This window comes from Aquarana catesbeiana, linkage group LG03 (assembly GCF_042186555.1).
Source record: "Aquarana catesbeiana isolate 2022-GZ linkage group LG03, ASM4218655v1, whole genome shotgun sequence".
Classification (NCBI taxonomy): Eukaryota; Metazoa; Chordata; class Amphibia; order Anura; family Ranidae; genus Aquarana; species Aquarana catesbeiana.
This window is the reverse complement of record NC_133326.1, coordinates 178,302,341-178,317,036: the sequence shown is the minus strand read 5'-3', so window position 1 is coordinate 178,317,036 and position 14,696 is coordinate 178,302,341. Positions and strand designations below refer to the sequence as shown.

Here is a 14,696-nt window from a genome sequence, read left to right as displayed (position 1 = left end):
AGGTTTTTTTATTAGTGTGTGGGTCAGTGGGTGTTGTTCATCATGATTGACAGTGGATTTACTTTAGAGAACATTTATTTTATTTTTTCCTTTTTTAAAAAAGGACTTGTCAGAAACTGGATCCAGGTATTTATTAACTTTGGCCATTTTTTGGTGGATCCCTTATCCCATACCTATTCACATGGAGGGGGGCAGGATCTGGGGACCCCCTTGTTAAAGGGGACTTCCAGATTCTGATAAGTCACACCCCGCCATCCCACAACAACTGGCCAGGGTTGTGGGGAAGAGGCCCTTGTCCTCATCAACATAGGGACAAGGTGCTTTAGGGGGGACTCCCCCCCTTGAGGTGAGGGCATGTGGCCTGGCATGGTTCAGGAGGGGGGCACATGCTCATTGCCCCTTTCCTGGACTGCATGCTCGTATAAGGGTCTGGTATAGATTTTTTTGAGGAGGCTCCTGGCTCACATTTAATTGTTGGCATGAGGTTCCCGAAGGGCCTGGTATGATTTGGGGGGACCCCACATTGCTTTTTTTAAAACTTTTTAATCCCAGATTTTCTTTTGTTTACATTCTGCTGCCAGCAGGGAATCCCGCTGACATTAGATGAGTCATGGTTGTTAAGGATATGGTGGATGCTGCATTCTTAACAATCAGCTATTCACTAGTTGTTAAGGATACTGATGGGAGTTATGAGATGTTTTACTACTGATCGTAAAGTGGTACCAATAACGTTTCAAAAATTGGGCCCACTATGGTGTCCCTGCCCCAGCCTGCTGACTGGACAATGAAAGAGCAGAAGTACTCTGAGGCAATCTCTGTGGACAGCCCCTGTGAGAATTTTTCCTGTGCAATCCATTGGAATCTGGAAATGCAATAGAACATGACTGGTTTACAGTACTGTTCCTTCCTCTCTTTTTAAGTGCTGATATGCAAAAGAATACAAAAAGGCTGTTATATAGTCAAGTTTGTCAACTTTTGCAATATCTACCTAGAGCTTAGCTTTCATTTAAGATGCGGAAGTTAAGAAGGGATTAAAAAATGTGTAATATAGAACATTTACTGAAAACAAACAGGACAGTTACAAAGTTATGACTTCCCAGCCAACCAAAGTATAAAATCTTAGGTACAGTAGTACAACGTTTATTCAAACCAAATCCAGCAAATTAGGATAAATTAGGATCAAAGATATTTAATGTGTCAGTATGTTGATTCTGGCTTACAGCAGAAAAGAGAAGCAGCTTTAATAAGCCCATACAAAGGCAAACAGTGGAAAAATACAAGCTTACAGCAAGCAAATTAATCAATATTTAAGTTTGGAAACTGCTGGCTTATTTTTAAAGGTGCAACCTCTAAGACTGATATTTTCATCTCCCCTTGATTACTTATGGAATAAATGACCTGGGTAAAGTATGCAGGACATCATTTCTACAATAAAGTCATCATGTGTGAAGTGAGTTTCCCTATTGTTTGTACCTATTCCATTAGCAGCTTACGCTATCCAATAATAAGGCTTGTTGGCCATAACAACATCTATGGCCAGCTCAAGCTGTCCACCTATAGCAAGAATATTTTCTAAATTACTTTGGGATTTAGTAATCACTGTCATTATACATGTGTTACCCAATTTCAGTTTGCAAGATTTTATTGACTCGCTTGGTTCATGTAAGTTATTTATTTAACCTAATGAATGTGAAAGCTTAAAAAATGCAGATACCTGGTAGATGGTCTGGAGACTTAAATTTATACGTAATATTTCTACACTGTAGTATCTCCACTATCAGCTGTTCTCCATCTGTCTTCATTTCTTTTTTCAGGGCAATTTTAATTTCACCCATGACTTGGGTTTTACCTGAAATTGAATTAGGAAAAAGTAAGTTCATTGAACATTTATATAGATTTTTCTAGGCCTGTTTAATAAACATCAGTATGCAAAGTAACAACCAACCAATCAGGACTGATTTTTTTTTTTTTAATCAAGCTGCCATAAAATGAAATATGATTGTGATGGGTTATAGCACTCTGCATTATCATCATAAATGTGTAAGATAGTAGAATAATATGCATTTGTTTTTTGTTCACAAGGGTACCAGTAATCACTTTTCTACCACTGGGTATTCTAATCTATGTTCAAGCTTAACTGTTGTCAAATACAAACAAGTTCTACTTAAAACCTTATAAGAAAATACATTATTTGTTTCTGGCATATCTTTAGGAGAAGTAACACAATAACTATGGAACAATGGCTTTGTGTTACAGCATAGAAAACTAAATCAAGCACTTCAGTGTTCAACAAGCTTGAATGAATTAATGTTTCCACGGTGAGCCATTTTCTATTTACTGCTACTATAAGCAATAAACTATACTAGTAATAATGGTCCCCTTGCTGTGATAAAAAGAAAAAAACAGCTCCAAAACTGGAGTATATTGTTACATACAAAGAATAAAGGCGGATGAATTTATGTGTAGCTACATCTAAGATATACAGCAAGGCATGATTGTAGCAATTTTTTTTTCAGTTAGGAACATTTTAATAATATAGTATATACTCGAGTATAAGTCAATCCGAGTATAAGTCGAGGCCCTTACTGGTGTTCCTTTGATCCTATTAGTACCACAGTCAGGCAGCTAGACTATTTACAGTTAGTGCAGTGCGTCCTGCTCACAGTGTTCAGCTAGATCCGTTCCTGTTATCTTCTTACTGACAGGCAGGCTTGTCTTGTTACAGTATATACAGCTACCTGAAGAAAATTACTGGTGTTCTTTTGATCCTATTAGTACCACAGTCAGGCAGCTAGACTATTTACAGTTAGTGCAGTGCGTCCTGCTCACAGTGTTCAGCTAAACCTACAAGTTAGTGTGGTGCGTCCACCTCACAGTGTTCAGCTAGATCCGTTCCTGTTATCTTCTTACTGACAGGCAGGCTTGTCTTGTTACAGTATATACAGCTACCTGAAGAAAATTACTGGTGTTCTTTTGATCCTATTAGTACCACAGTCAGGCAGCTAGACTATTTACAGTTAGTGCAGTGCGTCCTGCTCACAGTGTTCAGCTAAACCTACAAAAGTTAGTGGGGTGCGTCCTGCTCAGTGTTCAGCTAAACCTTCAAGTTAGTGCGGTGCGTCCTGCTCACAGTGTTCAGCTAAACCTACAAGTTAGTGCAGTGCGTCCTGCTCACAGTGTTCAGCTAGATCCGTTCCTGTTATCTTCTTACTGACAGGCAGGCTTGTCTTGTTACAGTATATACAGCTACCTGAAGAAAATTACTGGTGTTCTTTTGATCCTATTAGTACCACAGTCAGGCAGCTAGACTATTTACAGTTAGTGCAGTGCGTCCTGCTCACAGTGTTCAGCTAAACCTACAAGTTAGTGTGGTGCATCCACCTCACAGTGTTCAGCTAGATCCGTTCCTGTTATCTTCTTACTGACAGGCAGGCTTGTCTTGTTACAGTATATACAGCTACCTGAAGAAAATTACTGGTGTTCTTTTGATCCTATTAGTACCACAGTCAGGCAGCTAGACTATTTACAGTTAGTGCAGTGCATCCTGCTCACAGTGTTCAGCTAAACCTACAAAAGTTAGTGGGGTGCGTCCTGCTCAGTGTTCAGCTAAACCTTCAAGTTAGTGCGGTGCGTCCTGCTCACAGTGTTCAGCTAAACCTACAAGTTAGTGCGGTGCGTCCTGCTCACAGTGTTCAGCTAAACCTTCAAGTTAGTGCGGTGCGTCCTGCTCACAGTGTTCAGCTAAACCTACAAGTTAGTGCAGTGCGTCCTGCTCACAGTGTTCAGCTAGATCCGTTCCTGTTATCTTCTTACTGACAGGCAGGCTTGTCTTGTTACAGTATATACAGCTACATGAAGAAAATTACTGGTGTTCTTTTGATCCTATTAGTACCACAGTCAGGCAGCTAGACTATTTACAGTTAGTGCAGTGCATCCTGCTCACAGTGTTCAGCTAAACCTACAAGTTAGTGGGGTGTGTCCTTCTCACAGTGTTCAGCTAAACCTACAAGTTAGTGTGGTGCATCCACCTCACAGTGTTCAGCTAGATCCGTTCCTGTTATCTTCTTACTGACAGGCAGGCTTGTCTTGTTACAGTATATACAGCTACCTGAAGAAAATTACTGGTGTTCTTTTGATCCTATTAGTACCACAGTCAGGCAGCTAGACTATTTACAGTTAGTGCAGTGCGTCCTGCTCACAGTGTTCAGCTAAACCTACAAGTTAGTGGGGTGTGTCCTGCTCACAGTGTTCAGCTAAACCTACAAGTTAGTGTGGTGCGTCCACCTCACAGTGTTCAGCTAAACCTACAAGTTAGTGCAGTGCGTCCTGCTCACAGTGTTCAGCTAGATCCGTTCCTGTTATCTTCCTGACAGGTAGGCTTGTCTTGTTACAGTATATACAGCTACCTGAAGAAAATTACTGGTGTTCTTTTGATCCTATTAGTACCACAGTCAGGCAGCTAGACTATTTACAGTTAGTGCAGTGCGTCCTGCTCACAGTGTTCAGCTAAACCTACAAGTTAGTGCAGTGCATCCTGCTCACAGTGTTCAGCTAAACCTACAAGTTAGTGGGGTGTGTCCTTCTCACAGTGTTCAGCTAAACCTACAAGTTAGTGTGGTGCATCCACCTCACAGTGTTCAGCTAGATCCGTTCCTGTTATCTTCTTACTGACAGGCAGGCTTGTCTTGTTACAGTATATACAGCTACCTGAAGAAAATTACTGGTGTTCTTTTGATCCTATTAGTACCACAGTCAGGCAGCTAGACTATTTACAGTTAGTGCAGTGCGTCCTGCTCACAGTGTTCAGCTAAACCTACAAGTTAGTGGGGTGCGTCCTGCTCACAGTGTTCAGCTAAACCTACAAGTTAGTGTGGTGCGTCCACCTCACAGTGTTCAGCTAAACCTACAAGTTAGTGCAGTGCGTCCTACTCACAGTGTTCAGCTAGATCCGTTCCTGTTATCTTCTTACTGACAGGCAGGCTTGTCTTGTTACAGTATATACAGCTACCTGAAGAAAATTAATGGTGTTCTTTTGATCCTATTAGTACCACAGTCAGGCAGCTAGACTATTTACAGTTAGTGCAGTGCGTCCTGCTCACAGTGTTCAGATAAACCTACAAGTTAGTGGGGTGCGTCCTGCTCACAGTGTTCAGCTAAACCTACAAGTTAGTGGGGTGCATCCTGCTCACAGTGTTCAGCTAAACCTACAAGTTAGTGTGGTGCGTCCACCTCACAGTGTTCAGCTAAACCTACAAGTTAGTGTGGTGCGTCCACCTCACAGTGTTCAGCTAAACCTACAAGTTAGTGGGGTGCGTCCACCTCACAGTGTTCAGCTAAAGCTACCTGTAGAAGGTTGGTGGTGTTCTCATACTACAGGCAGGCAGTTGATTACATATCCCAGCTTAGTGCAGCTACAGGCCATTAGTATGTCTGGAAGGCCAAGAAGGAGAGGCAGACAGTCACAAGCCAATAAGAGAGGGCAAGCAGGCTCTGTGTCTAGTGCTGGTCATGGAGACGGTGCATCCTCATCAGCATGTGGCCGTGGGACATGCTTGGGCTTTTTTTCGGCAGCTGGCCGTGTTGAGCCACAACATGCGGAAGACTTGGTCGAGTGGATGACCAAGCCGTCCTCATCCTCCTCATCCTCTCTCACCCATGCCCAGGGTACTTTGTCTGGCAAAGCAGCGGCCTATTCCCTCGGCTCAATGTCATCAGTGACTCCTTCCCTAGCCCCACCATGTCCTCCTGAGGAGTCCCTCGAACTGTTTGACCACAGTGTTGGGTACATGCTCCAGGAGGATGCCCAGCGTTTGGAAGGCTCTGATGATGATACTGAGCTCGATGAAGGCAGTAACATGAGCGCAGACAGAGGGGATGCCCAAGAAGGACAGCAATCTGGCAGTCATGCTCCCCCTGCTGCAGCATACTGCCAGGTTTGCTCCAGTGATGAGGAGGGAGGGGATGATGAGGTTACTGACTCAATGTGGGTGCCTGATAGGAGAGAGGAGGAGGAGGAGGAGGAGGCGGCACATCACCAACGAGGCAGGATGCCCTCCAGGGGCCAGCCTAAGGGCAGCACATTGACTGCATCACACCCCAAAGCTCCACATGTGCAGGGCGCTGCAGTCTCTGCGCGTTATTCAAAAAGTTCTTTGGTGTGGGCCTTTTTTGAGATGAGTGCATCAGATCGCACCGCTGCTATTTGCAACATATGTCTCAAGCCAAAACATCTCCCGCTTGGGTACCACATGCTTGACCAGACATATGTTGACCTGCCATGCAGTTCGTTCGCAAGCGTATCTAAAAGACCCACACCAAAGAACAAAGAGGACCTCTCCTTGCTTCTCATCAGCTGAGATCTCCAACCCCACTATACCTTCAGTCCTCTCTGAGACCTGCACTGAGAGGAATGAAGGTGTAGAATTAGGTGTGTCACAGCCAAGTACTTGTGGGCAATCTGCTTTTGGTACACCGACGTCAGATTGTACCAGGCAAATTTCCCTGCCCCAGCTGCTGCACCGCCGAAAGAAGTTTGCTCCCAGCCATCCACATGCGCAGCAGTTGAATGCTAGCATGGCAAAATTGCTAGCACTTTAACTGCTGCCTTTTCAGTTGGTAGACTCTGCCCCCTTCCGTGAGTTTGTGGAATGTGCGGTTCCTCAGTGGCAGGTACCTAAACGCCACTTTTTCTCACGGAAGGCGATTCCGGCTCTCTACCGGCATGTGGAAGGCAATGTCCATGCCTCGCTGGACAGGGCGGTCAGCGGTAAGGTGCATATTACCGCTGACTCATGGTCCAGCAGGCATTGACAGGGATGTTACTTAAGTTTCACGGCGCATTGGGTGACTCTGCTGGCAGCTGGGAAGGATGCAGGACAAGGTGCAGTAGTGTTGGAGGTTGTTCCGCCACCACGCCTCCAAAATGCTAATGATTGTGACACACCTCTCTCCTCCACCCCCTCCTCTTCTTCTTCCTCCATGGCCTCTTCCTGTGCTTTGTCCTCGGAACCAGTGGTGCTCCGTAGCCATTCAAGGGGCTACGCAAGTACGCAGGCCAAAAGATGCCATGCGGTGCTTGAGCTGGTGTGCTTGGGGGACAGGAGCCACACTGGGGCAGAGGTTCTGTCAGCTCTGCAGGGGCAGGTTCAGAGGTGGTTGACGCCACGCCAACTTAAGGCAGGAATGGTGGTTTGCAACAATGGCACCAACCTCCTCTCTGCCCTCCAACAGGGACAAATGACCCATGTGCCCTGTTTGGCTCACGTCCTTAACTTGGTGGTGCAGCAGTTCTTGGGCAGGTACCCGGGCTTACAGGATGTCCTGAGGCAGGCCAGGAAAGTCTGTGTGCATTTCCGCCGGTCATATAATGCCAGTGCTGACGGACCTCCAAAAGGAGTTTAACCTGCCCAAGAACCGCCTAATCTGTGACATGCCCACCAGGTGGAACTCAACGTTGGCCATGCTGCAGTGGCTGCACACGCAGCAGAGGGCAATCAATGAGTACCTGTGCGACTATGGCACCAGGACAGGGTCAGGGGAGCTTGTTTTTTTTCCCCACGCCAGTGGGCCATGATCAGGGATGCATGCACTGTCCTGTCACCATTTGAGGAGCCCACGAGGATGGTGAGCAGTGACAGTGCATGCATCAGTGACACTGTCCCCCTTGTCCACCTGTTGGAGCACACGCTGCGTGGAATAATGGACAGGGCACTTGAGGCAGAACAGAGGCAGGAAGAGGAGGACTTCCTTAGCTCTCAAGGCCCCCTTTATCCAGACAGTGTTTCTGCATGCCCGCCAATCACACAGGAAGAGGAGGAGGAGGAGGAGGAGGAGGAGGAGGAGGAAGATTGTGTCAGTATGGAGGTGGAGCCTGGCACTCAGCATCAGCAGCAGTCTTTAAGGGATCAGTCCCAAGAAACACATGGACTTGTACATGGCTGGGAGGAGGTGGCTGCGGACCATGTCGTCCTTAGTGACCCAGAGGACTCCGGACCGAATGCCTCAGCAAACCTACGCTGCATGGCCTCCCTGATCCTGCAAAGCCTGCGTAAGGATCCTCCTATTCGTGGTATCAAGGAGAAGGACCAATACTGGCTGGCAACCCTCCTTGATCCACGTTACAAGGGTAAGGTTGCGGACCTTATCTTGCCATCGCAGAGGGAGCAGAGGATGAAACATCTTAGGGAGGCCTTGCAGAAAGGTATGTGCAATGCGTTCCCAGAGACTGGGAGGTTACAAACTCCTGTTTCTGGACAACGTGTTGCTGAGGCTTCGGTCAGTCAAAGAAGGAGCGGTGGAGAAGGTGGCCGTCTGACCGATGCGTTCAGACAATTTTTTGGTCCGCAGCCCCAAGGTATGATCGGTTCCAGCAACCATCGCCAGCGTCTGTTTTACATGGTGCAGGAATACCTAGGGGCAAGATCAGACTTGGACACCTTTCCCACCGAAAATACTCTGGGTTACTGGGTCTTGAGGATGGATCACTGGCCAGAGCTTGCACAGTATGCAATTGAGCTACTGGCCTGTCCTGCATCCAGCGTTCTTTCGGAACGCACATTCAGTGCTGCTGGAGGCTTTGTAACCGATCACAGGGTGCGTCTGTCCACCAACTCGGTCGATCGACTGACCTTCATAAAAATGAATCAGTCTTGGATCACCACCAGCTACCAAGCACCTGATGCTGATGTAACCGAATAATTTTTTTTAAAATCTCAGATCCCTTCAAAGACTGCCTATGCTGATGCTGAGTGACTATCCCTGAGTAATTATCCTCTTCCTCCTCAATCATCACGCTGATAGCTTGAAAGAACATTTTTGGTTCTGGGCGCCACCACCAATGCCTAAGGCACAATTTTTCAGCCCCTGTTTAACAGGGGCGTGTGATTACAATTTTTGATGCAATACTTTGCAGCAGGGCTTGTTCCTGCGTTCCAACTAGAGTGTCTGTGAGGGGTTGCAGTGTTGTGGCACCAGCACCAGTGCCTAAGGCCCAATTTTTCTGCCCCTGTTTAACAGGGGCGTGTAATTACAATTTTTGATGCAATACTTTGCAGCAGGACTCGTTCCTGCATTCCAACTAGAGTGTCTGTGAGGGGTTGCAGTGTTGTAGCACCAGCACCAGTGCCTAAGGCCCAATTTTTCTGCCCCTGTTTAACAGGGGCGTGTAATTACAATTTTTGATGCAATACTTTGCAGCAGGGCTCGTTCCTGCGTTCCAACTAGAGTGTCTGTGAGGGGTTGCAGTGTTGTGGCACCAGCACCACCACCACCACCACCAAAGGCCCAATTTTTCTGCCCCTGTTCAACAGGGGCATGTAATTACAATTCTTGATCTAATATTTCACAGCAGGGCCCATTTCTGCACCCACCAAGAGCGAGTGAGGACTTACAGTGTTGTGGCACCAGCACCACCACCACCACCACCAAAGGCCCAGTTTTTCTGCCCCTGTTCAACAGGGGCATGTAATTACAATTCTTGATCTAATATTTCACAGCAGGGCCCTGTGAGGGCTTACGTTGTTGTGGCCACAACAACACCTAAGGGCCAAATGTATGCTGAGTATATAGGGCAGGCCCCTACTTTCAAACATCTAACTTACAAACGACTCCTACTTGCAAACGGAAGGAGACAACAGGAAGTGAGATGAAATCTACCCCTAGGAAGGGAAATTCTCTCCTGTAAGAGTTAATATGGGAAAAACATTTCCACTGATGCTTTCCAATCCTTGTTCCACAAAAAAACCCAAATTTTCAAAAAACATTTGTCATTGGGACAAAAAGTGAGGTGAAATCTTCTAAAGAGGAGGAAAGACAGCAAAACAAATGTCACAGGGGTGATAACCCTTCCCTATGTTTTCCAAAAAGCTTAAAAAAGATTTTTTGGCTGGAGCTAAACACGTTAAAAATGTACCCGTTCAAAATGACAAACAGATTCTACTTAACAACAAACCTACAGTCCTTGTCTTGTTTGCACCGCCTGTATACTGCTGTTCAGAGTATATAGAGCCTTGTGGCCCCACACCTTTCCTTATTTTAATTTGGGTGCGGGGTTCCCCTTAATATCCATACAAGACCCAAAGGGCCTGGTAATGGACTGGGGGGTACCCATGCCGTTTGTCTCACTGATTTTCATCCATATTGCCAGGACCCGACATTACATTAAACCCGCAAGCAGTTTTAAATGAGATTTTTTCCTTTAAAAATGACATTTGGTGCAGGGACTGTTCTAAACACGGGAAACACGCGCCACTTTACAGGCATACTATAGACACCCCCCAAGTACGATATTTAAAGGAATATTTCACTTTTTTTTTTACTTTAACCATCATTAAAAACACTGCTCCCGAAAAAACGGCCGTTTTTAAAAGTTTTTTTTGCATTGATACATGTCCCCTGGGGTAGGACCCGGGTCCCCAAATCCTTTTTAGGACAATACCATGCAAATTAGCATTTAAAATGAGCACTTTTGATTTCGAACGTTCGAGTCCCATAGACGTCAATGGGGTTCTAACGTTCGTGCGAATTTTCGGTCCGTTCGCAGGTTCTGGTGCAAACCGAACCGGGGGGTGTTCGGCTCATCCCTAATAGATACCAGTGTTTTTGAATATTTATTTCAAAGAAAAAACAGTAAACTAGCTCTGTAAGTGGAAAAGAGGGTCAATAAAAACTATATGGTATCAACAATAACTTTAAAAGTACAAAAACCTTAGCTCAATCAGCAACGAAGCTAAAACACAAGAGTTAAAATCCTTCAAAACTGGATTCCACCTCATAATCTGTATGTCCAAACAGAGCTTCAGCATTAGCTGGTGTGAGGTTATCAGCATAGACATTGTCATCATCACTGAGTTCGCAGTCATCACTGTCACTGCTGTCGTTCTCAAACAAAGCACTGTCTTCACTGCCATCCATAGCATTACTAATGCCACATTTCTTGAAGGCGCGTTGCACCATGTCCTCCAGAATCTCTTCCCATGCATCACGCACCCACGTTGCTATCAATTCTATGTCGGGCTTCATCAAATTTCCACCTTTTGTCAGTCGGGCTTGACCAGATGACATCCATTCATGCCACATCTTTTGCACATGGTCTTTGAAAGGTTTATTTAAACACACATCTAGCGGCTGCAATACAGATGTAAGCCCACCTGGAATAACGGCCAAAGTAACTCGAGAAGATTTTGCCAATTTTTTTATGTCATCAGATGTGTGGGCTCTAAACATCAGAGGTGGGGGACTCTAGTCACATGACTTGACTCGAGTCCGACTCAAGTCACTTGTTTGAGGACTTGCGACTTGCTTGACAAAATTAAATAAATGACTCGACTTGACTTTGACTTGCCACTAATGACTTCCGACTTGACTTTGACTTGGGCTATTTGACTTGCAATGACTTGCAATGACTTGGCACCACCAGTGCTGTGTCTTGGCCTAGGCAAAAGCCGCCCCCCCCACAAAAGAAAGCTCCCCCGAGTCCCGGCTTCTGCCTGCACAAATACAGCTTGCTAACATTGTGGGCGGGGATCGGATAGGTGTCCGTGAGCGGCGCTTGCAGTGTTCTTGGCCACCGCAGACATTTTTTATTTAATGATGACTGCACTGCAGTCTTTCCTCCTAGGCTGTACAGGTCTCTGTATTCCGTCAGGCCAGGCCGCGGCGCTGCCCCCCTCCTGCTGCGGAGTGATCTCTGAGGGAGGGGCTGGGCTTCTGTGCAAGTGTGCAGAGCCAGCAGCGTGAGTCGCAGGCCTCACGGTGGGGGAGGAAGAAGGAACTGGAAGTTGCCCAAGGAGCCAGCCAAGCCTAGCCGACTGACCCAATCTGAGTGGAGTCCAGTCCAGCAGCCATAGAGTAAGTCATGGCAGACTATTATTCTTCTACTGAGGGGGCACTGGAGCAGGGACAGTCACACGACTCAGGGAGGAATTGGTCTGAGAATGGGGGTCAGTGCAGTGGTCGTCGCAGCGCAGAAGAAAAAGCACAGAGCCGAGGAGGAGGAAACAGATTTGCAGAAGCTGCAGGTTTGTTTGATGCAGTGCCAAGCAAATTAAAACTTCACTGCAAACTTTGCAGGGAAGCATTAGCTTGCTTGGCACTGCATCAAACAGACCTGCAGCTTCTGCAAATCTGCACTAGTGATGTAGCAGCTAGCAGGACCCTGGCCAGTGGCCTGTACTGATGATTGCAGGATGCAGATATGATTGCAGATGCAATCAATCATCAATATCATTGCACATGCTAAAACTATGAAACCTAGGTAGGTACAAACCTTCTTTCCTTGTTTTCTCCTCCTCCTCGGCTCTATGCTTTTTTCTCCTGCGCTGCGACGGTCACTGCACTGACCCCCAGTCCCAGACCAGTTCCTCCCTGAGTCCTTCACTAATTAACTATTACTTGTGCGAAGAACAAAGTGCTCAACGTGAATATTACATAAAAATCATATTGCAATTAAGTGCTCCATGCGTACTACAAACTCATTAAACAGTCCACATCCAGTGAAAGTTCATGTACTGCAGTGCTCCATGCATGCTGAAATCAATGCAAACTTTAGCACTGGTCACTGTATTGGTGTCACTGGTGCCCAAAAAGTGTCACTATGAGTCACTAATGTAAAATTCTAATCTGGAATGATAAACGTGTCACTGTTTTAAACAAGGTTAGGTTAGGACCGTATATATATAATACATTAAAAATAGTTCTGTAAATACTAGTGCAACACCTTATTTTCAGGCTTGTTGGCCATTTAATTGCTGAGTGTTCTGCTCCTTGTCTGCTATTTGGGCATTCAACGTGTTTCTTTAATATGCCAAGAAAAAAGCACTAAGCAGTTTTGTTAATGTTGAAAATAAAACAAAACCTTTCCTGAAAACTGACTTTTAACTCATTTAAAGGATGGAAATGGGGTAGATCGGTATTTTGACTTAATTTGTGACTTGACCAAAATAAATGACTTGACTTGACTTGCTTGACTTCTAGCAAGGACTCGACTAGACTTGCTTGCTTTTCGCCACAGTAACTTGGGACTTGCTTATGACTTGAAGGTTAAGACTTGAGACTTGCTTGTGACTTGCACATGTGTGACTTACCCCCATGTCTGCTAAACATATCCCAAACTAGCAATGATGTTTTTTTCTTTAAGGCTGCTCCTGGTCATCTGTTCTTAAATTTCTTCCAGCCAATTTTTTGTTCCGTCTTCATCCATCCAGCCTTTAATATGTGCGCGCACTGTAATTCGTGGTGGGAATTTGACCTTTTTAGGCAAGGTCTTTCTTTTAAAAATAATGACAGACTGCAGATTGGTTCTGTGACGGATCCTATCCCACACTCCACTGAGTGCCTCCGTCAATAACACCGCTTCCTCCAGTATGTCCATCAGAGAGATATAATATTATAGCTGCATTAAATACAAGTCTAGTCGATAATAGCTTGTAGAATCTTGACTGATTTTATTGGACAGAATACAGCCTTTTTATACACATTTAACACAAGGGGTTAGATAACGAGGTAGGGCTGATTCATGGACACTCCCCCCTCCCCTCTAGCAAAAACTTAAAAAACAATAATATAATTAACATGTTAATTAACACAACACTTAAGGCAGACCTGGTGACCAGACAGTTCGTCTCTGCAGGTTAATGTGATCAGCTCTTTCAAGAATCATGTATTGTTCAGAATAAACAACTAAGAATAGTCTTTGGGCAAGTCCAAAAAAATAAAAGATTAATATAGAAATACCAAATAACAGGGTGAATGTGGACAGAAAAAGGTCCTTGCAGCCAGTGTCCGCGAAAGTGCCCCCCCTGTCCCATAGTCCGGCAGACCCAACTAGATCCACCACGGGTCAGCTTGGGGCTGTCCGGGAGAGTTTTATAGTTCAGTTTGCCGGGAAAGTCCATCAGCGTTCCCATTCTGCTTTCCTGGACGATACTGTATGGTAAAATTGTAGGGCTGCAGTGCCAAGCTCCATCGTAACAAACGTCCATTATCCCCGGAGACCCGATTAAGCCAGATTAATGGATTGTGGTCGGTGAGCACCGTAAAAGATCGTCCGTAGAGATAAGGTTGGAATTTCTTGGGAGCCCACACCAGCGCCAAACACTCCTTCTCCACGGCTGCATAACCGACCTCCCTGGGTAGCAGCTTCCGACTGATGTAGGCCACTGGGTGCTCACCGCCATCAGGTCCTACTTGGCTCAGTACTGCCCCCAGCCCGAATGTAGAGGCATCTGTGTGGACACAAAAACGTTTGGTTGGGTCAGGGGCAGCTAGAACAGGAGCTGAAGTTAGTGCATTCTTTAATCGTTGGAAGGCAGCTTCACACTCGGGGGACCACAGTACCTGTCGGGGAAGGTGCTTCTTAGTCAGGTCTGTCAGGGGCTTAGCGATGGAACTATATTGCGGGACAAATTTCCTATAGTACCCAGCTGTGCCGAGGAACGCCAGGACCTGGGTTTTAGTACGGGGGGTCGTCGACCTCGGACATCCCTATGCTGCATTTCTCTGGCTTAAGGGTTAGTCCTGCAGCCTTGATCCGGTCTAACACGACACCGAGGTGAACTAGATGGTCCTCCCAGGTATCACTGTAGATCGCAATGTCGTCCAGATATGCACAAGCATAGTCCTGGAGGCCATCAAGGAGTTGGTCTACCATCCTCTGGAAAGTCACTGGTGCATTCTTCATCCCAAATGGCATTACTTTA

The 14,696-nt window shown here is 45.9% G+C and overlaps 1 protein-coding gene across 9 annotated transcripts in view; it reads right to left on the bottom strand.

Moving 5' to 3' along the window:
• Nucleotides 1-14,696, bottom strand: part of PCLO (piccolo presynaptic cytomatrix protein) — a 547,854-nt gene that overhangs the window by 19,607 nt on the left and 513,551 nt on the right. For all 9 annotated transcript variants that reach the window (XM_073619550.1, XM_073619551.1, XM_073619554.1 and 6 more), the window contains one exon: nt 1,715-1,849. In XM_073619550.1, coding sequence (XP_073475651.1) covers nt 1,715-1,849 — 135 coding nt within the window. The remainder of the gene's footprint in view (nt 1-1,714; nt 1,850-14,696) is intronic.